The 20,686-nt window shown below is 46.8% G+C and overlaps 2 protein-coding genes across 2 annotated transcripts in view; one reads left to right on the top strand and one right to left on the bottom strand.

Annotated features, from left to right (window-relative positions):
• ZBTB46 (zinc finger and BTB domain containing 46) overlaps nucleotides 1–9,311 on the top strand; it is a 117,031-nt gene extending 107,720 nt beyond the window's left edge. The window contains exon 5 of the mRNA XM_087962344.1: nucleotides 9,147–9,311. Within this exon, the coding sequence (XP_087818470.1) occupies nucleotides 9,147–9,248 (102 nt within the window). The 3' untranslated portion in view covers nucleotides 9,249–9,311. The remainder of the gene's footprint in view (nucleotides 1–9,146) is intronic.
• Nucleotides 1–20,686, bottom strand: part of SLC2A4RG (SLC2A4 regulator) — a 52,462-nt gene that overhangs the window by 11,633 nt on the left and 20,143 nt on the right. The window contains exons 3-7 of the mRNA XM_087962345.1: nucleotides 11,469–11,578; nucleotides 7,619–7,854; nucleotides 6,659–6,759; nucleotides 1,451–1,742; nucleotides 75–203 (exon numbers count right to left, since the gene is read on the bottom strand). Coding sequence (XP_087818471.1) covers nucleotides 75–203; nucleotides 1,451–1,742; nucleotides 6,659–6,759; nucleotides 7,619–7,854; nucleotides 11,469–11,578 — 868 coding nt within the window. The remainder of the gene's footprint in view (nucleotides 1–74; nucleotides 204–1,450; nucleotides 1,743–6,658; nucleotides 6,760–7,618; nucleotides 7,855–11,468; nucleotides 11,579–20,686) is intronic.

Below are 20,686 nucleotides of genomic sequence, written 5' to 3'. Positions count from 1 at the left end.
CTCCTAAACTTTGCTCTCGATTCAACTCTCTGCTGGCCAAGGAAAAATATTGGGGTGGCCTTCTCATTACTCACTGAGGGGCTTTTGAAGAGGACGGGGGACAGAGATGGCTGGAAAAGGGCTGGCTGCTGCCACGATATGCTGATTTCCATCCCAGCTGGGGGAGCCTTCAGATCCGCCAGCACCCCGGCGGGACCCATCGCCTGAAAAGCGAAAAGAGACACATCTCAAAACGAGACACCGAAGGAACTGAACGTTGGGGAACTTTTATCAGTCAACGAGAGGAGGAGGCTGTCATGCCCTTGTGGGAGTCCGATTCTGAGGGGGAGATTGAGCAACTGACAGGAGGGAGTGGGAGTGTGGCTCCGGTGGCTGTGGAAGAAACAGGGGAAGGGCACAGTCCAGCTGGCATTCATGGGAAGACCCAGGGCCACCCCCCTCTTCGTCTTACGGCATGCAGGGAGGAACAGAGAAGGGAGCAACACGGCTTACGGGAGAGAAAAGGGCCCTGATCCCTTTCATTAGTTGCAGCTGGGAGAACAGGATATAAGAAGGGCGGTTTGCACACAGCACCTTGCTGGAAGCAAAGCGTGCAGAGGCTTATCTGGGTTTTGGCATCCTCCCAACTGTGGGTGCTGCGTTATCCTTTGGAAGTCTGCAATTTATTATCCTGGCCTGTCGTGTTAATTACTTCAGTGTGGTTTGTGTTGTTGTTGTTTTTTAATTTCTAATTTATCTGGGTTCAGACTGCATTTCTTCCCTTTGTAGACTGTTTTTGGAAGAGTTTAATCTCCAGATGAGGATAACTGGGCATTGGGGCCAATGTATTCTACTTTGGTGACTTTGTTATTTTTGTGCCACGCCCGGGTCATCACAAGAGTCATTAAGCAGGGAAGTAGCCTTGAATAGCCGCAAGTAGCTGAGGCCTCACCCCCTCCCACCAAGTTCCATCTGATTGTTCCCAAGATTCTTGTATCCTAGGCACAAAACAACAAAGTACAGGTAGTCCTTGACTTATGTCTGTTTAGTGACCATTCGAAGTTACAACGGCACTGAAAAAAAGTGACATAGGACTGTTTTTCACACTTACAACCGTTGCAGCATCCCCCATGTCACCTCATCAAAATTTAGCCGCTTGGCAACTGGCCCATATTTACGATGTCCCAGGATCATGCGATCCTCTTTTACGACCTTCTAACGAGCGAAGTCAAACGGGGAGCCAGATTCTCGTAACCACTGCGTGACTAACTTAACAGCTGCAGCGATTCACTTAGCAACGGTGGCAAGGATAATCGTAACATAGGGCAAAACGCTTAGCCATGGAAATATTTCCAGCTCGACTGTGGAAGTCAAGGACTACCTGTAGTCAATTTGAATCGCTTCACATGTGGGATCTGGTGGACACTTGATCTGGCCGGAAAGGCTCCTCTGGATGACTGGAAACACACACCTGATAGGCATGATCGGTTTGGATGTGCGCCAGACCTGTGGGTGCCGACTGGCTGAGGAGGTTTAGGGGTGTCGACTGGCTCAGGTGAGACACCACGGAAACCTTGGGGTCGAGTGGAATAGGCAGGATTTTCTGGACCTCCTCCAGGACTGGAAAGGGAGGGGGAACCGGGGAGGTTGGGGAGACGGGAGTCAGGCTGGAGAGACCGTCGGTCAAGGAATCCACGTTGACATCCAGCTCGGTGTAGTAAAAATCTTCCTCTCCATCACTCTGATCCAGGTCAGCCTTCCTCCTGGGAACAAAGGAACACGGGGGCCCCCTTAAGTATCTTCGGGGAGGCAACAGCCGCTCCAAAAGTGGCAAGCTTTTTCTGGGAATACAAGGGACTGTCATCCTAGGCCCGGTAGAAGTGCTTGTGGTGCCGCTAAGGACAAGAGACACCCATGAATGAAAAGTGGCAGGAGAAAATAAATGCAAAGGGAAGCTTGAAGACCAGAGGAGAAGGTGCCTTCTTCTTTCGGTATCATCTCAACTGTCTCCTTTCTGGTATCATCTCAACTCTCCTTTCTGGTATCACCTCAACTTTCTCCTTTGTGCTATCCTCTCAATCTTCTCTTTTCTGGTATCAATCTTCTTTTCTGGTATCCTCAACCTCATCTCAACCTTTTCCTTTCTGGTATCCTTCAACTTCTCTTTCTGGTATCAATCTTCTTTTCTGGTATCCTCAACCTCATCTCAACCTTCTCCTTTCTGGTATCAATCTTCTTCTGGTATCTATCATTTCTGGTATCCTCCTCAATCCTTTCATCCTCTCAACCTTCTCCTTTCTGGTATCAATCTTTCTTTTCTGGTATCCTCAACCTCATCTCAATCTCAACCTCATCTCAACCTCATTTCCTTTCTGGTATCCTCTCAACCTTCTCCTTTCTGGTATCAATCTTCTCTTTTCTGGTATCCTCAACCTCATCTCAACCTTCTCCTTTCTGGTATCAATCTTCTCTTTTCTGGTATCCTCAACCTCATCTCAACCTTCTCCTTTCTGGTATCAATCTTCTCTTTTCTGGTATCCTCAACCTCATCTCAACCTTCTCCTTTCTGGTATCCTCTCAACCTTCTCCTTTCTGGTATCAATCTTTTCTTTTCTGGTATCCTCAACCTCATCTCAACCTTCTCCTTTCTGGTATCCTCTCAACCTTCTCCTTTCTGGTATCAATCTTCTCTTTTCTGGTATCCTCAACCTCATCTCAACCTTCTCCTTTCTGGTATCCTCTCAACCTTCTCCTTTCTGGTATCAATCTTCTCTTTTCTGGTATCCTCAACCTCATCTCAACCTTCTCCTTTCTGGTATCAACCTTCTCTTTCTGGTATCCTTCAACCTTTCATCTCAACCTTCTCAACCTTTCCTTTCTGGTATCCTCAACCTCAACCTTCTCCTTTCTGGTATCAATCTTCTCTTTTCTGGTATCCTCAACCTCATCTCAACCTTCTCCTTTCTGGTATCCTCTCAACCTTCTCCTTTCTGGTATATCCTCAACCTCATCTCAACCTTTTCCTTTCTGGTATCCTCTCAACCTTCTCCTTTCTGGTATCAATCTTCTCTTTTCTGGTATCCTCAACCTCATCTCAACCTTCTCCTTTCTGGTATATCAATCTTCTCCTTTCTGGTATCCTCAACCTCATCTCAACCTTTTCCTTTCTGGTATCCTCTCAACCTTCTCCTTTCTGGTATCAATCTTCTCTTTTCTGGTCAACCTCATCTCAACTTTCCTCATCTCAACCTTTTCCTCATCTCAACCTTCTCCTTTCTGGTATCCTCTCAACCTTCTCCTTTCTGGTATCAATCTTCTCTTTTCTGGTATCCTCAACCTCATCTCAACCTTCTCCTTTCTGGTATCCTCTCAACCTTCTCCTTTCTGGTATCAATCTTCTCTTTTCTGGTATCCTCAACCTCATCTCAACCTTTTCCTTTCTGGTATCCTCTCAACCTTCTCCTTTCTGGTATCAATCTTCTCTTTTCTGGTATCCTCAACCTCATCTCAACCTTCTCCTTTCTGGTATCAATCTTCTCTTTTCTGGTATCCTCAACCTCATCTCAACCTTTTCCTTTCTGGTATCCTCTCAACCTTCTCCTTTCTGGTATCAATCTTTCTTTTCTGGTATCCTCAACCCATCTCAACCTTTCCTTCATCTCTCAACCTTCTCCTTTCTGGTATCAATCTTTCTTTTCTGGTATCCTCAACCTCATCTCAACCTTTTCCTTTCTGGTATCCTCTCAACCTTCTCCTTTCTGGTATCAATCTTTTTTTTCTGGTATCCTCAACCTCATCTCAACCTTCTCCTTTCTGGTATCAATCTTCTCTTTCTGGTATCCTCAACCTCATCTCAACCTTTTCCTTTCTGGTATCTGATCTTTCTTTTCTGGTATCTCAACCTTCTCCTTTCTGGTATCAATCTTCTCTTTTCTGGTATCCTCAACCTCATCTCAACCTTTTCCTTTCTGGTATCCTCTCAACCTTCTCCTTTCTGGTATCAATCTTCTCTTTTCTGGTATCCTCAACCTCATCTCAACCTTTTCCTTTCTGGTATCCTCTCAACCTCTCCTTTCTGGTATCAATCTTCTCTTTTCTGGTATCCTCAACCTCATCTCAACCTTCTCCTTTCTGGTATCCTCTCAACCTTCTCCTTTCTGGTATCAATCTTCTCTTTTCTGGTATCCTCAACCTCATCTCAACCTTCTCCTTTCTGGTATCCTCTCAACCTTCTCCTTTCTGGTATCAATCTTCTCTTTTCTGGTATCCTCAACCTCATCTCAACCTTTTCCTTTCTGGTATCCTCTCAACCTTCTCCTTTCTGGTATCAATCTCTCTTTTCTGGTATCCTCAACCTCATCTCAACCTTCTCCTTTCTGGTATCAATCTTCTCTTTTCTGGTATCCTCAACCTCATCTCAACCTTCTCCTTTCTGGTATCAATCTTCTCTTTTCTGGTATCCTCAACCTCATCTCAACCTTTTCCTTTCTGGTATCCTCTCAACCTTCTCCTTTCTGGTATCAATCTTCTCTTTTCTGGTATCCTCAACCTCATCTCAATCTCAACCTCATCTCAACCTTTTCCTTTCTGGTATCTCTCAACCTTCTCCTTTCTGGTATCAATCTTCTCTTTCTGGTATCCTCAACCTCATCTCAACTCTTTCTGTATCTCTCCTTTCTGGTATCAATCTTCTCTTTTCTGGTATCCTCAACCTCATCTCAACCTTTTCCTTTCTGGTATCCTCTCAACCTTCTCCTTTCTGGTATCAATCTTTCTTTTCTGGTATCCTCAACCTCATCTCAACCTTCTCCTTTTTCTGGTATCAATCTTCTCTTTTCTTGGTATCCTCAACCTTCTCCTTTCTGGTATCTCTCAACCTTCTCCTTTCTGGTATCAATCTTCTCTTTTCTGGTATCCTCAACCTCATCTCAACCTTCTCCTTTCTGGTATCATCTCAACCTTCTCCTTTCTGGTATCAATCTTCTCTTTTCTGGTATCCTCAACCTCATCTCAACCTTTTCCTTTCTGATCTCCCTTCTCCTTTCTGGTATCCTCTCAACCTTCTCCTTTCTGGTATCAATCTTCTCTTTTCTGGTATCCTCAACCTCCTCAACCTTCTCCTTTCTGGTATCATCTCAACCTTCTCCTTTCTGGTATCCTCTCAACCTTCTCCTTTCTGGTATCATCTCAACCTTCTCCTTTCTGGTATCAATCTTCTCCTTTCTGGTATCAATCTTCTCTTTTCTGGTACCTCTCATCTCAACCTTCTCCTTTCTGGTATCCTCTCAACCTTCTCCTTTCTGGTATCCTCTCAACCTTCTCCTTTCTGGTATCAATCTTCTCTTTTCTGGTATCCTCAACCTCATCTCAACCTTCTCCTTTCTGGTATCCTCTCAACCTTCTCCTTTCTGGTATCATCTCAACCTTCTCCTTTCTGGTATCAATCTTCTCTTTTCTGGTATCCTCAACCTCATCTCAACCTTTTCCTTTCTGGTATCCTCTCAACCTTCTCCTTTCTGGTATCCTCTCAACCTTCTCCTTTCTGGTATCAATCTTCTCTTTTCTGGTATCCTCAACCTCATCTCAACCTTTTCCTTTCTGGTATCCTCTCAACCTTCTCCTTTCTGGTATCAATCTTCTCTTTTCTGGTATCCTCAACCTCATCTCAACCTTTTCCTTTCTGGTATCCTCTCAACCTTCTCCTTTCTGGTATCAATCTTCTCTTTTCTGGTATCCTCAACCTCATCTCAACCTTCTCCTTTCTGGTATCCTCTCAACCTTCTCCTTTCTGGTATCATCTCAACCTTCTCCTTTCTGGTATCAATCTTCTCTTTTCTGGTATCCTCAACCTCATCTCAACCTTTTCCTTTCTGGTATCCTCTCAACCTCGTTTCTGGTACCATCTTCTCCTTTCTGGTGTTACCTCAACTTTCTCCTTTGTGCTATCCTCTCAATCTTCTTTTTTCTGGTATCCTCAACCTTCTCCTTTCTGGTATCATCTCAACCTTCTCCTTTCTGGTATCAATCTTCTCTTTTTTGGTGTAATCTCAACCTCCTTTCTAGTATCATCGCTGGTAGTCTTTGGCCCATGCATAACTCCCACTTGGGCGAATTTCCCACCCAACCATTTGAAATCTTTGTGGGTCCTTCTTCAGACGTCCTCCTCAAAGGAAGACAGGCAGGTGGCTATAAACAATGGAGTTTCCTCAACCATGGCACCCCCTTTATACACACGTAGCCCTCCCCAGGAAACAGCATCTGGTGGACGACGGTTCTAACGGAAGCCTACCTAGATGGCTTCAAAAGGGGAATCCATGAAGATCAGATTATCCTTGCTATGATTATTGAAGGGCGCTTTCCTAACCCTGAATCACAGTCCATCTATTTTAGTCTTTGCTGCTAAGAGCTATAGTGGGGAAAGGGCTCTGTCCACTCCCCCCCAACCCAGACTTGGTGCGCTTCTGAAGGTCATCCGGTAGCCGCCACAAGACCCTGCAGAGGCTGCATTAAACAGACCCATGACCTGACTCGGCCAGGTGCAGAATAAAACAAACCACCTTAGATCTTAGTGGTGGGAAGCCAGTTGGTAGATCCTGTGGAACTCCCTTCTCAGAAGTCAACCTATTCATGCCTGCCACCACACAGACGCGTCTTCCCAATGACCAAGAGGCTGACCTACCCCAGGTGAATGGCTCGGATGTGCCTCTGCATCCCCGAGGAACTGCTGAGGACCTTCCCACAGTTCTTCCACAAACACTTGAACATCACTTTCGTGGAGTTCTGTAACGTGAGAACATGCAGCTTAGGTCTGGTGCCGCCCAAGGTGGACCTCTCACCCCGTCTCAGGATTCCAAAGGTCCTCCTGGAGATTCAAATCCTACCATCGGTCAGATCCCTGGACTATTTAATTTTCCCCGCCATCTCTTCTGCGGCCCAAGAAACTAGAGAGAAACTCAAAGAGATAATGGAATCAAGGAGTGATGTCGTATGCCCCTGTCGGAGTCTGAATCCGAGGAGGAAGACGGACAGCTGACAAGGGAGTGGGAGTGTGACTCTGTTGGCTGTGGAGGAAACTGGGGAAGGGCAAACCCCGGCTGGGCAGAGCAGGGGAGAGGGAGAACAAGGGAGAGGGAGTTCAGAGGAAGACCCAGGCCCATCCCCTCTTCGTCCTAGGGCACGCAGGGAGGAACGGAGAAGGGAGCAACATGACTTACGGGAGAGAAAAAGGCCCTGATCATTAGTTGCAGCTGGGAGAACAGGATATAAGTGGGGCATTCTACACAACTCTTTGCTGGAAGCAAAGCGTGCATTATCTTCGGCTTATCTGGGTTTTGGCGTCCTCCCATCTGTGGTTGCGGTGTTATCTTGCGGAAGTCTGCAATTTATCATCCTGGCCTGCCGTGTTAATTACTTCAGTGTGGTTTGTATTATTTTTTTTTAATTTCTGATTATCTTTACTTTGGGTTTGGACTGCATTTACTCTCTTCGTAGACTGTTTTGGGAAGAGTCTGTTATCCAGTCGAGTATAATTGGACATTGGGGGCCAAGTTGGAGGCATTAAAGCGAATTTATTCTATTTTGGTGACTGTGTTATTTTTGTGTCACACGCCCCGGGTCATCACACACACACCCTTCTCACCTTCCTCTTCCTGGGTACTGGCTCCCCAAAGAGAAACTGGGTGGCTTCCGTTTCCTCCAGGTCGGACTGCAGGGAGGACAGGATGCTGGTCGTGATGTCGGCGGTCAGGGGCGGTGAAGGGGTGGAGGGGGTGGAAAAGTCACTCGGGGGATCCCAGCTCCCATCGCCACTGTGGTTGCTGCTGGAGCAGCTGGAAGACCTCACGGGGGCCGCTTTCCACACGTCACAGTTCATTTCTGTTGCAAAACAAAACAGGCGGCGAGGTTAGAAGGCCTGAAACAAACAGACTCCCCAAGCGTAAGGTTCAACTAGCTGCAGGGAGTCCTCGACGTACAACCGCAATGGAGGCCCAAATTCCTGCCGCGAAGCGAGACGGTTGTGAAGTGAGCTTTGCCCCGTTTTACGGCTTTTCTTGCCACCGCCGTTAAGCGAATCACTGCCGTTGTTAATTAAGGACATGGTGGTTAAGGGTATCTATCTGCACCATTGACTGCTCGTCACAAAGTCACAAAAGGGGACAGCTCATGACGAGCCCCAGGACACGATGTTTTAAAGGCCTGGAGACTCAAAGATAGGAAGAATGGTTGCAGGGACCGAGTTTAGAATTAGAATAACAGAGTTGGAAGGGACCTTGGAGGTCTTCTAGTCCAGCCCCCTGCTTAGGCAGGAAACACTATAGCAGTGATGGCGAACCTTTTTGTTATGGCGTGCCGAAAGCATGCGAGTGCTGGCACCCACAATGCAATGCACCTCGCCCCCCCTGCGCATGCGTGCACAACACCCTCGCCCCACCCCTAACCTGCACTGCGCATGTGTGTGTCTCCCAGCTGATTTTTGGCCCGTTTGAGGCCGTTTTCACCCTCCCGGAGGCTCGAGGGAAGCCTCTGGAACCTCGGGAGGCCGAAAAATGGGTCCGTTTCGTCACTTCCGGTATTTCCGGAAGGCCTGTTTTTCAGCCTCCCGAGGCTGCAGAGGCTTCCCTCGAGCCCCCTGGAGGGTAAAAATGGCCTCAAACAAGCCGAAAATCACCTGGGAGATGCGCGCAGTGTACGTAAGTTTGGCTGCGGCTCACATGCCCACACAAATGGCCATAGATTCACCCACACACGTGCCATAGATTTGCCATCACGGCCCTATAGCATTTCAGACAAATGGTTATCCAATCTCTTCTTAAAAACTTCCAGTGTTGGTGCATTCACAACTTCTAGAGCAGGGGTCTCCAAACTTGACAGCTTGAAGACTTGTGGACTTCAACTCCCAGAATTCCTCCTCCAATCATGTTAGTTCAGGAATTCTGGGAGTTGAAGTCCACAAGTCTTAAACTTGCCCAGTTTGAAGACCCGTGTTCTAGAGGCAAGTTGTTCCACTGTTTAATTGTCTTCACTGTCAGGAAATTCTTCCTTAGTTCCAGGTTCCTTCTCTCCTTATATATTTTGGTTACTTTAATATACTTTAGATGTGATTGGTAAATCATTACATAAACATCATAACAATTTTTTAACATTTTTTGTTTCATTTGTATGGCCAGTCTAGAGCAAAGAAGGACAACGGGGGACATGATAGCAGTCTTCCAATATCTGAGGGGCTGCCCCAAAGAAGAGGCAGTCAAGCTATTCTCCAAAGCACCTGAAGGCAGGAAAAGAAACAAGGGATGGAAACTAATCAAGGAGAGATCCAACCTAGAACTAAGGAGGAATTTCTTGATAGTGAGAACAATTAATCAGTGGAACAACTTGCCTCCAGAAGTTGTGAATGCTCCAACACTGGAAGATTTTAAGAAGAGATTGGACAGCCATTTGTCAGAAATGGTATAGGGTTCCTGCTTGAGCAGGGGGTTGGACTAGAAGACCTCCAAGGTCCCTTCCAATTGTGTTATCCTGTTATTTAGTGACAGATCTTAGCACTAAGAAGCTTTCTCTCTCATCACAAAACACCACAACACATCTTTGATTCCACTCCTATTCCCTGCATTTTGTTTTTGTTCAGCAATTTGGTTTCAATCTTATTATTCTATTTCACTGGGGCCCTTCAAACTTGTAATTGTTATTCCGAGATACCAAAATGGTTTTGGGATTGGTGTGGGTTTTTTTTTTTAATGGTAGGGGAACCTATAAATAACAAAAGCACACAAAACCAGCCAAGAGTCATAAACAACACATACTGCATGACAAATGTTTATATTTAGAACTTTAATATCTTTTTTTTTTTTTTTGGCTCGGGTGGAAAATATTCTCACCGCCCCAAATCCTAACTTGAGACTTGTTCTTCAAGAGTTGGGAAAAGTAAGAGAGAGACAAAAACAGACCCCTGGCTGATACACACACTTTATATCACACACCAAACCTGTGGACTTCAATTCCCAGCATTCCTGAGCCAGCAAGGCTGTCTCAGGAATGCTGGGAGTTGAACTCCACAAGTCTTAAGTGACCATAGCTGCCCACTTCCTACCAAAAAAGCCTTAAGACCAGAAAAGAATTCTGGGTCGAAGAGTCCACAGGTCTTAAAAGAAGTGGCCATAAGGGGCCCACACTCTACTAAAAGCCTTAAGACAGAAAGTAGAATTCTTAGAGTGTGAGGGGCCACCTCCTGCAAAAGCCTGACCGAAAGAAAAGTCCACAGGTCTTAAAGTGGCCATAGGGGCCCACCTCCTACCAAAAAGCCTTAAGACCAGAAAAGAATTCTGGGAGTCGAAGTCCACAGGTCTTAAAGTGGCCATAGGGGCCCACCTCCTACCAAAAAGCCTTAAGACCAGAAAAGAATTCTGGGAGTCGAAGTCCACAGGTCTTAAAGTGGCCATAGGGCCCACCTCCTACCAAAAAGCTTAAGCCGAAAAGAATCTGGGGTCAAGTCCACAGGTCTTAAAGTGGCCATAGGGGCCCACTCCTACCAAAAAGGCTTAAGACCAGAAAAGAATTCTGGGAGTCAAGTCCACAGGTCTTAAAGTGGCCATAGCGGCCCACTCCTACCAAAAGCCTTAAGACCGAAAGAATTCTACAGGTCTAAAGTGGCATAGGCCCACTCCTACAAAGCCTAAGACCAAAAGAAACAGTGGCCATACTCCTACCAAAAAAGACTAGAAGAGAATTCTGGGAGTCGAAGTCCACCCATCCTCAACTTGCCCAGATTGACAAACACTGCCTTCAGGGAAGGCGGGTCTCCGCAGATAGTCCTCTACTTACAACAGTTCATTTACTGACAGATTCGACATTACCACAGCACTGAAAAAAAAGCCATTTTCACCCTCATGTTCCAGGGATCAATATTTAGAGATGCTTGGCCACGGACTCATATTTATGACGGCCGAAAAAGAATTCTGGGAGTTGAAGTCCACAGGTCTTAAAGTGGCCATAGCGGCCCACCTCCTACCAAACAGACTCAAGACCAGAAGAGAATTCTGGGAGTCGAAGTCCACCATCCTCAACTTGCCCAGATTGACAAACACTGCCTTCAGGGAAGGCGGGTCTCCGCAGATAGTCCTCTACTTACAACAGTTCATTTACTGACCGTTCGACGTTACCACAGCACTGAAAAAAAAGGCCATTTTTCACCCTCATGTTCCAGGGATCAATATTTAGAGATGCTTGGCTAATGGACTCACATTTATGACGGTTGCATGCCATCTCCGTGACCTTCTGACCAAGAACAGCACGGACTCACTTAACGCCTTGAACAAACTGCAGTGTTTCATTTAACAACAGTGGCAAGAAAGGTCAGTAAATGGGGCAAAGCGAAGGTAACAGATGCCTCTCACTTAGCAACGTAACGGTGAGGTGCAACTGTGGTCGTAGGCAAGGACCACCTCCATCAAGCTGGAGTGACCTCTTTCCCCCCTTCCCAGCTGAGGGAATACCTGCGCTGAAACCATTGGGGTGATGGCCCAGCACCACCGGACTCGTAGACAGGCTGGTAAGCACTGCGGCCGCCGTGACTTCGTCAATTCCTGCCTTCTCCGTTGGCTTTCTGCAGGGCGCAGAGGGGGAAAAAGAAATGTCAATCAAAGCTGCATTAATACGCAAGACAATCCTGTCGAAGATCTGATCAGTGGTGGGATTCGATTTTTTTTTACTACTGGTTCTGTGGGCATGGCTTGGTGGGCGTGGCAGGGGAAGGATACTGCAAAAATCCCCATTCCCTCCTCACCCCACTAAACCTGCTTTTCAGGTTCGTTCTCCTGTGCGGAGCAACCAAAGAAGACCCAGCCAATCAGCTGGGACTTGGGAGGTGGATGGGGGCGGGACCAGTCAGAGGTGGGATTTGCCGGTTCTCTGAACTACTCCAAATTTCCGCTTCTGGTTCTCCAGAACTGGTCAGAACCTGCTGGATCTGATTAATGCGTCCCTCTGGAATCTCTACCTCTGAAAGGTCACCTTGTCTTGGGGACCCTTCTCAGAAGTCTTAAGAGAGAAATTGCTGGAAACCTCTATCATCATCATCTTTTCTTCTTCTTCTTCTTCTTCTTCTTCTTCTTCTTCTTCTTCTTCTTCTTCTTCTTCTTCTTCTTCTTCTTCTTCTTCTTCTTCTTCTTCTTCTTCCTCCTCCTCCTCCTCCTCCTCCTCCTCCTCCTCCTCCTCCTCCTCCTCCTCCTCCTCCTCCTCCTCCTCCTCCTCCTCTTCTTCTTCTTCCATATCCGTCATCGGACGTTGGCGATCCTATTTTTATCAACAGCCGCATGAAAAAAGGTGCTGCTGAGTTTTGTCCAAACCAGTCCCAGATTTTGAAGCCTTGATGTTCTTCTTCTGCCTGGACTAGAATCAGAAGTGGTCAATTCAGCAGGTTCTGAGCAGTTCTGGAGAACCAGTAGTGGAAATTTTGAGTCGTTGGGAGAACCGGCCAATCCCACCTCTAACTGGCCCCACCAACCCCATCTCTTCTCCGACTCCAGAGCCCCAGCTGATCGGCTGGGTCTTCTTTGGTTGCCCCTGCACAGGAGAATGAAGCTGGAAAGCAGGTTAGTGGGGTGGGGAGGGAAGGGGGATTTGCGGTATATCCTTCCCCTGCCACACCCACCAAACCACACCCTCAGAACCAGTAGTAAAAACTTTTGAATCCCACCACTGCCTAGAACCTGTGTGGACCAATGCAAACAAGAAACAACAGATGGAAACTAATCAAGGAGAGAAGCAAAGTTGAACTACGGAGAAATTTCCCTACAGGGAGAACGATGAACCAGTGGAACGGCTTGCTACCAGAAGTTGTGGGTGCTCCAACACTGGAGGTTTTTAAGAAGAGACAGGACCACCCTTTCTCTGGTGTAGGGTCTCCTGCTTGAGCAGGGGGTTGGACTAGAAGACCTCCAAGGTCCCTTCCAACTCTGCTATTCTGCATCCAGCATCCTAATATCTGCAAAACTCAGGCTTATGTTTCACTAGCTCAATACCCGTGCTTCACTACGTAATTATGTGATCGGGCTTAGTTTTTGGGGAGGAAAATAAGGGGGGAAAAATTCTGCCTCCCAGCATCCATCGGTATTCATCTGGCTAGCTTCCTGTCAGTGTGTGAGCGAGTTGAGGACTGTTTGGAAACTGAAACAGTATTTGCTGTGTGAGCAAGGAAACAGCAAGGAGCCTGGGCATGGCTGAGCTTAACTGTTCTGTACTAAATCTGCTTGGTGCTGTGAAACTAAAACTGAAACCGAAACTCCTCTCCTCTGCTTGTCTTTTGCATTTGGAAGAGATTTCTTTTCAGGTAGTGAAGGGGAGTAGAACTCTTTAGCATCAGAGCGTGTTAATAATAATAATATAGGAAGTAGTCTAAATGCTCTGATGGTCATTTCGAAAAATCCTTTCTTAGTGAGCCCTTAGAAGCCAAGAGGAACATACAGGCTAAATTTAAAGTTTGTAGGCTTTACAGTTCTGGAGAGTTTGTGATGATGTGTGAGTGGTATTTAGCTTTATACACACACACAGATAGATTTATTGGTTCCTAAGAAAATTTACACGACCAATTTATACTCAAAATAAGCTTATTCTATCATGAAAAACTTCCTCTAGATGTACACTCCACATGTGCATTTTTGGACTGTTTCCTAATTGAGCAGGATTCACTTAACAATCACCTTGCTTAGCAGTGCAAATTCTGGTCGTAAGTCAAGGACCAGCTGTACTTTGCAGCAGGGGTGGGATTCATTTTTTTTAACAACCGGTTCTGTGGGCATGGCTTAGTTGGTGGGCGTGGCTTGGTGGTCATGTTATTGGCTGGGCGTGGCCAACTCAATATCACTCACATCGAGACACGCATCTCCCCGCCTGGCCTCTCATGACTGTGGGGGTGCTGCAACAGTCATAAGTGTGAAAAATGGCCATAAGTCACTTTTTAAAGTGCCATTGTAACTTTGAATGGTCACTCCACACAAGCAAAGTACCAGCAAAGGAGGGAAAACAACTCCAGAGAAGTTCCTGAGACAGGAAGTCTAGTCGTGCCAAGAATGTAATAAGGATTAACAGAGAGGCAGTTTCTGTAAGCAACACCAGAATGTTTCCTTCCTGCCTTCCTTACAGGATTAGTCCAGTCATTTCTTCTAACAACCAGTTCTCTGAACTGCTTAGAATGTTAACAACCGGTTCTAGCGAATAGGTGCGAACTGGTAGAATCTCACCCCTGCTTTGCAGGCAGGGAACCAAACCGTGCCACTGTGGGGCAGAAACAGCAGAAGGTGTGAAACCATGAACACTTTTACACAATCTGGATCAAGGTTTTTCAAAGTTGTTTACATTAAGACATGTGGACTTGAACTCCCAGAATTCCCCAGCCAGCAAAGCTGGGTGGGGAATTCTGGGAGTTCAAGTCCACACCTCCTAAAGCTGCCATGATTGAGAAACACGATTATACCATCCCATTAATATTCTTAAACACCTCTTTGGAAGCAAGGCCCCAGCCCTACCCAGCTCTAAAATGCGGCTTCAAAGCACCCTCTTGGCACAGCAGCCGCACGCAATCTACCAACCAGCCCATGACGGCTTGTTTAGACAAGTCCGTTGCTTCAGCACAAAGCCACAAAACTAGCTCTGGAATCCTGGGATTGCAGAATGACGATCAGATCTAGAAGCACGACACATTAAGAGGAGTCCAGATTGCAGGAACTTACTTTAGAACATACCATAAACCAGTCCTAGGCCCCCCCATGAATAATTCCCTGCTTCCTTCTATATTCTGAAAATCAGGGCTCTTCCTATACAGCAGGGTCTTCAAACTTGACAGCTTGAAGACTTGTTGGACTTCAACTCCCAGAATTTCTCCTCCAGTCATGTTAGCTCAGGAATTCCGGGAGTTGAAGTCCACAAGTCTTAAGACTTGCCAAGTTTGAAGACCCTTGCTAAACAGTATGGCAGTTGAGCTGGCTAGGTGACTTTGGGCCCATCACCAGGAGACGGTGAGTTCTAGTTCCACCTCAGACATGAAAGATGGCCAGGTGACAGTAAGTTCTAGTTCCACCTCAGACATGAAAGATGGCCAGGTGACAGTAAGTTCTAGTTCCACCTCAGACATGAAAGATGGCCAGGTGACAGTAAGTTCTAGTTCCACCTCAGACATGAAAGATGGCCAGGTGACAGTAAGTTCTAGTTCCACCTCAGACATGAAAGATGGCCAGGTGACAGTAAGTTCTAGTTCCACCTCAGACATGAAAGATGGCCAGGTGACAGTAAGTTCTAGTTCCACCTCAGACATGAAAGATGGCCAGGTGAGGTGACAGTAAGTTCTAGTTCCACCTCAGACATGAAAGATGGCCAGGTGACAGTAAGTTCTAGTTCCACCTCAGACATGAAAGATGGCCAGGTGACAGTAAGTTCTAGTTCCACCTCAGACATGAAAGATGGCCAGGTGACTTTGGGCCCATCACCAGGAGACGGTGAGTTCTAGTTCCACCTCAGACATGAAAGATGGCTAGGTGACTTTGGGCCCATCACCAGGAGACAGTGAGTTCTAGTTCCACCTCAGACGTGAAAGATGGCTAGGTGACTTTGGGCCCATCACCAGGAGACAGTAAGTTCTAGTTCCACCTCAGACATGAAAGATGGTTAGGTGACTTTGGGCCCATCACCAGGAGACAGTAAGTTCTAGTTCCACCTCAGACATGAAAGATGGTTAGGTGACTTTGGGCCCATCACCAGGAGACAATAAGTTCTAGTTCCACCTCAGACATGAAAGATGGCCAGGTGACTTTGGGCCCATCACCAGGAGACAGTAAGTTCTAGTTCCACCTCAGACATGAAAGATGGCTAGGTGACTTTGGGCCCATCACCAGGAGACAGTAAGTTCTAGTTCCACCTCAGACATGAAAGTTGGCTGGGTGACTTTGGGCCCATCACCAGGAGACAGTAAGTTCTAGTTCCACCTCGGACATGAAAGATGGTTGGGTGACTTTGGGCCCATCACCAGGAGACAGTAAGTTCTAGTTCCACCTCAGACATGAAAGATGGCTGGGTGACTTTGGGCCCACCACCAGGAGACAGTAAGTTCTAGTTCTACCTCAGACATGAAAGATGGCTAGGTGACTTTGGGCCCATCACCAGGAGACAGTAAGTTCTAGTTCCACCTCAGACATGAAAGATGGTTGGGTGACTTTGGGCCCATCACCAGGAGACAGTAAGTTCTAGTTCCACCTCAGACATGAAAGATGGCTGGGTGACTTTGGGCCCATCACCAGGAGACAGTAAGTTCTAGTTCCACCTCAGACGTGAAAGATGGCTGGGTGACTTTGGGCCCATCACCAGGAGACAGTAAGTTCTAGTTCCACCTCAGACGTGAAAGATGGCTAGGTGACTTTGGGCCCATCACCAGGAGACAGTAAGTTCTAGTTCCACCTCAGACATGAAAGATGGCTAGGTGACTTTGGGCCCATCACCAGGAGACAGTGAGTTCTAGTTCCACCTCAGACGTGAAAGATGGCTAGGTGACTTTGGGCCCATCACCAGGAGACAGTAAGTTCTAGTTCCACCTCAGACGTGAAAGATGGCTGGGTGACTTTGGGCCCATCACCAGGAGACAGTAAGTTCTAGTTCCACCTCAGACGTGAAAGATGGCTAGGTGACTTTGGGCCCACCACCAGGAGACGGTGAGTTCTAGTTCCACCTCAGACATGAAAGATGGCTAGGTGACTTTGGGCCCATCACCAGGAGACAGTAAGTTCTAGTTCCACCTCAGACATGAAAGATGGCTAGGTGACTTTGGGCCCATCACCAGGAGACAGTAAGTTCTAGTTCCACCTCAGACATGAAAGATGGCCAGGTGACTTTGGGCCCATCACCAGGAGACTGTGAGTTCTAGTTTTGCAACCTCCCTAATTGTCACGTGAACCTTCTGCAAGCAGAGGTTATATGTCATATGGGTTTCCAGGTTTGAGGCAAATTCCAGCTGAGGTAAAACAACAATCATACTAGGAAACATTGAAAGCAAGCCAGCTGGGGAATTCTGGGAGTTGAAGTCCAGACATCTTCAAAGTTGCTCAGGTTGAGAAATATCTGGTTAATTAATACCATTTCAGGGAAGGGCTCAGTTCTACTTGGAACCCAGCAATGAAGCAATTTAATTTAATGAGCCGTGTGCCCATCCTTCAAGGTAGACCAAACTGGAGACATTTGGCGCTATCTTGCCATCTTGCCATTCAGCCCGCGTGACTTCATTCTCCAGCAAGGAGAATATTGGATTTTATTTTTGTTTAAAGTTACCTGCGAATAACTTTGGTAAAATCTAACAACAGTAATACAGGTAAGTATCCCCTTGCAACAGTTCATTTAGTGACCGTTCCAAGTTGCAACAGTGACTTATGACTGTTTTTCACACTTACGACCGTTGCCACATCCCCGTGGTCATGTGATCCGAATTCAGACGCTTGGCAACGGACTCATAGTTATGATGGTGGCAGTGTTCCCTTTTGCGACCATCTGAGAAGCAAAGTCAATGGGGAAACCAGATTCAGATAACAAATAATCAGAGTTGGAAGGGACCTTATAGGTCATCTAGTCCAACCCCCTGCCCAAGCGGGAAACTCTACACCAATTCTGACAAATGGCAGTCCAATCTCTTATTGAAAGTCTCAAGTGATGGCGCTCCCACCACTTCCAAGGGCAACTTCTGTTCCATTGGTTGATTGTTCTCACTGTCAGAAAGTCTCTCCTTATTTCCAGGCTGAATCTCTCCTTGTTCAGTTTCCATCCATTATTTCTTGTCTGGCATTCAGGTGCTTTAGAAAATAGCTTGACCCCCTTCCTCCTCTCTGGGGCAGCCCCTCAAATATTGGAATACCACTATCATATCTGCCCTGGTCTTTCTCTTTACTAGACTAGCCAGGCCCAGTTCCTATAACTGTTCTTCGTATGTTTTAGTCTCCAGTCCCCTAATCATCCTGGTTGCTCTTCTCTATACTTTTTCTAGAGTCTCAACATCTTTTTTGTAATGTGGTGACCAAAACTGGATGCAGTACTCTAGTGTAGTCTTACTAAGGCTTTATAGAGTGGTATTAGTACCTCCCTTGATCTCGATTGTATCCCTCTGTTAATGCCATTTAGGATTGCACTGGCTTTTTTGGCTGCTGCTTGCACACTGCTGGCTCATATTTAGCTGGTTGTCCTCTAAGACTCCAAGATTCCTCTCACAGTTACTGTTATTGAGCCTGGTTTCCCCCAGTCTATATGTGTACTTTTGGTTTTTCTTGCCTAAGTGTAGGACTTTCCTTTTCTCTACATTGAATTTCATTTTGTTAGATATGGCCCAGGGTTCTAGTCTGTCAAGGTCCATCTGGATCTTGAGCCTATCTTCTTGGGTGTTAGCTATTCCTGTCAGCTTAGTATCACCTGCAAATATTATAAATTCCCATTCTATACCCTCATCTAAGTCGTTAACGATCTAAGTCACTTAACAACCGTGTCACTAACGTAACAAAAATGCAGTGATTCACATAATTGTCCCTTTTTTTTCGGTTTCCGTTGTAACTTCGGACGGTCGCTGAACCAACAACTGTGAGTCGAGGACTGCCTGTATCACAGCAGAGCCACCTGCAGGGCTTCCTACTTTCAGACAGACCTTTTAAAAGTGTGCCCCAATGAAGAGCCACTAAACCAGGGGTCAGCAACCTTAAACACTCAAAGAGCCATTTGGATCCGTTTCCCACAGAAAAGAAAACACCGGGAGCCACAAAACCTACCGTGTGTGTGTGTGTGTGTGTGTGTGTGTGTGAAAAGCTCAAGAAATCGTGTGCCAACGGGTGTTGCACATTGGTGGTTGTGACACATAGTTTGAGCGACAAGGGAGCCGCAGCAGAGGGATGAAAGAGCCGCTATTATTATTATTATTATTATTATTATTATTATTATTATTATTATTATTATTATTATTACCTTTATTGTCAGAGTACATGTGTACAATGAGATTGGCTGAGCCTCCCTTTGTACACACACCCCACAACACAACTCACAGTGAGGACAGAAGTCCCTCACCCAGTCCCAACCTTATCACACTATGTGACCTTGTTGCACAACGCAACGGCCCTGCATGTCCATCCTACTATGTTGACATGAAGTTATTTTCCGTTCAGGAGTCTTGACAGCCCACGGGTAGAAACTGTTCTTCAGCCTGTTGGTGCGGCTGGCTATGCTTCTCTATCGCCTTCCCGATGGTAGGAGAGTGAAGGAGGGCTGACCGGGGTGTGAGTGGACCCTGAGGATTTTCCTCACAGCGAGCCCTAGGCAGCGAGCCCTAGCGAGGTCATCTAGTGGTGCCAGGGAACAGCCCACGATGTTTTGTGCTGTGGTCACCCCCTCTGTGGTGTCTTTCTATCCGCGGCTGTCAAGCCAGCATACCACACCATCATGCAATATGTGAGGGCGCTTTCTATTCGAAGGAGGTCATCCGTTGTTATTCCACTTTATTCTTTCGCAGGACCCTGAGGAAATGGAGTCTCTGTTGGGCCTTTCTGGCCACCTGGGTTGTGTTGATTTTCCAGGTGAGGTCTTTGCTGAGGAATTTACTCTCTCCACAGTCCCCCTCGGATGTAAAGGCTCCTCTCTCTTCTTCCGGAAGTCTAGCACCATCTCCTTTGTCTTGCTGATGGCTTAGGTGCAGGTTGTTTTCTAGGCACCATGAGGATAATTTTTGAACCTCCCCCCCTGTACGCTGATTCGTCTCCACCCGTAATGAGACCCAATACGGTGGTATCATCTGGCGAACTTAATGATCACAAGGGATGGGTCAGACGATACACAATCATGTGTGTAACGGTGCATACAGGTAGGGACTGAGCACACAGCCCTGTGGGGAGGTGGATGTAGAGCCTGCGCTAAACGTCCTGCTCCATTTTGATCCGACTTGTTCCTCTAACACAGAAGAGGACCTCGCCTTTGTTGATGAAAACTAGAAACTTGGATCGCTCCGGCTGTAAGTTTCAGGTCCCTCCCCAACTTTCTTCAACTCTCCAGCCAGAGATCCTGGCCAGTTCCACAGAGCCAGAAAAATAAAAATAAAAATGAGAATGCAGTTTTGGAAAGGGAGACCGGGGAAGGGGGGGGGGGAGGAAACCCACCCCAAACGAAGCAAACTAAAATTGTGCAATTATGCAGGCGTTTTCTGAGTGATTTATGCTGTTTACGAGATTCTGCTCGGCTTGGCACCCAATCTGCAGACTCTTGGCACACCGTTTGACTTGGGAATTTTTTATTTTTTTTCCCTTTTGAGAACCATGTGGCATGCACATTGCCTGCCAAAACGCATGGATGCTACGCAGCGGGCATCCTAAATCTCGCCTGTCATGCAAAGAAACCTGGAAGCGTTTATAGCTTCCCGAGGTTCCAGCCACCGACCGAAAGAGGGGGAAATAAAATATAAAAATTCCCCCAAAAAAGGCAAGCGTGGTCAGCTGCGTGGAAACACACACGGGGGCGATCGTGGCTCGAAGCCTCCTCTTGCCAGGCCGGGAGAGCCAATGGCAAAGCCGTTCCTGGTAGGAGGGACGCTCCGATGCTAAAATCCGTGGCAGGCTTTTGCTAACTTCCGCTGGCTGTTCCAGAAAGAGAGAATTCCCAATTATTTTCCCCCCCCTCCTTTCCAAGCCGGGAGCTCCAGGACTTCCAGATCCAG

This window comes from Notechis scutatus, chromosome 3 (assembly GCF_049901735.1).
Source record: "Notechis scutatus isolate UNSWTSFEM ecotype Mainland chromosome 3, rNotScu1.2, whole genome shotgun sequence".
NCBI classification, from domain to species: domain Eukaryota; kingdom Metazoa; phylum Chordata; class Lepidosauria; order Squamata; family Elapidae; genus Notechis; species Notechis scutatus.
This window is presented reverse-complemented; position numbering and strand designations above follow the sequence as displayed.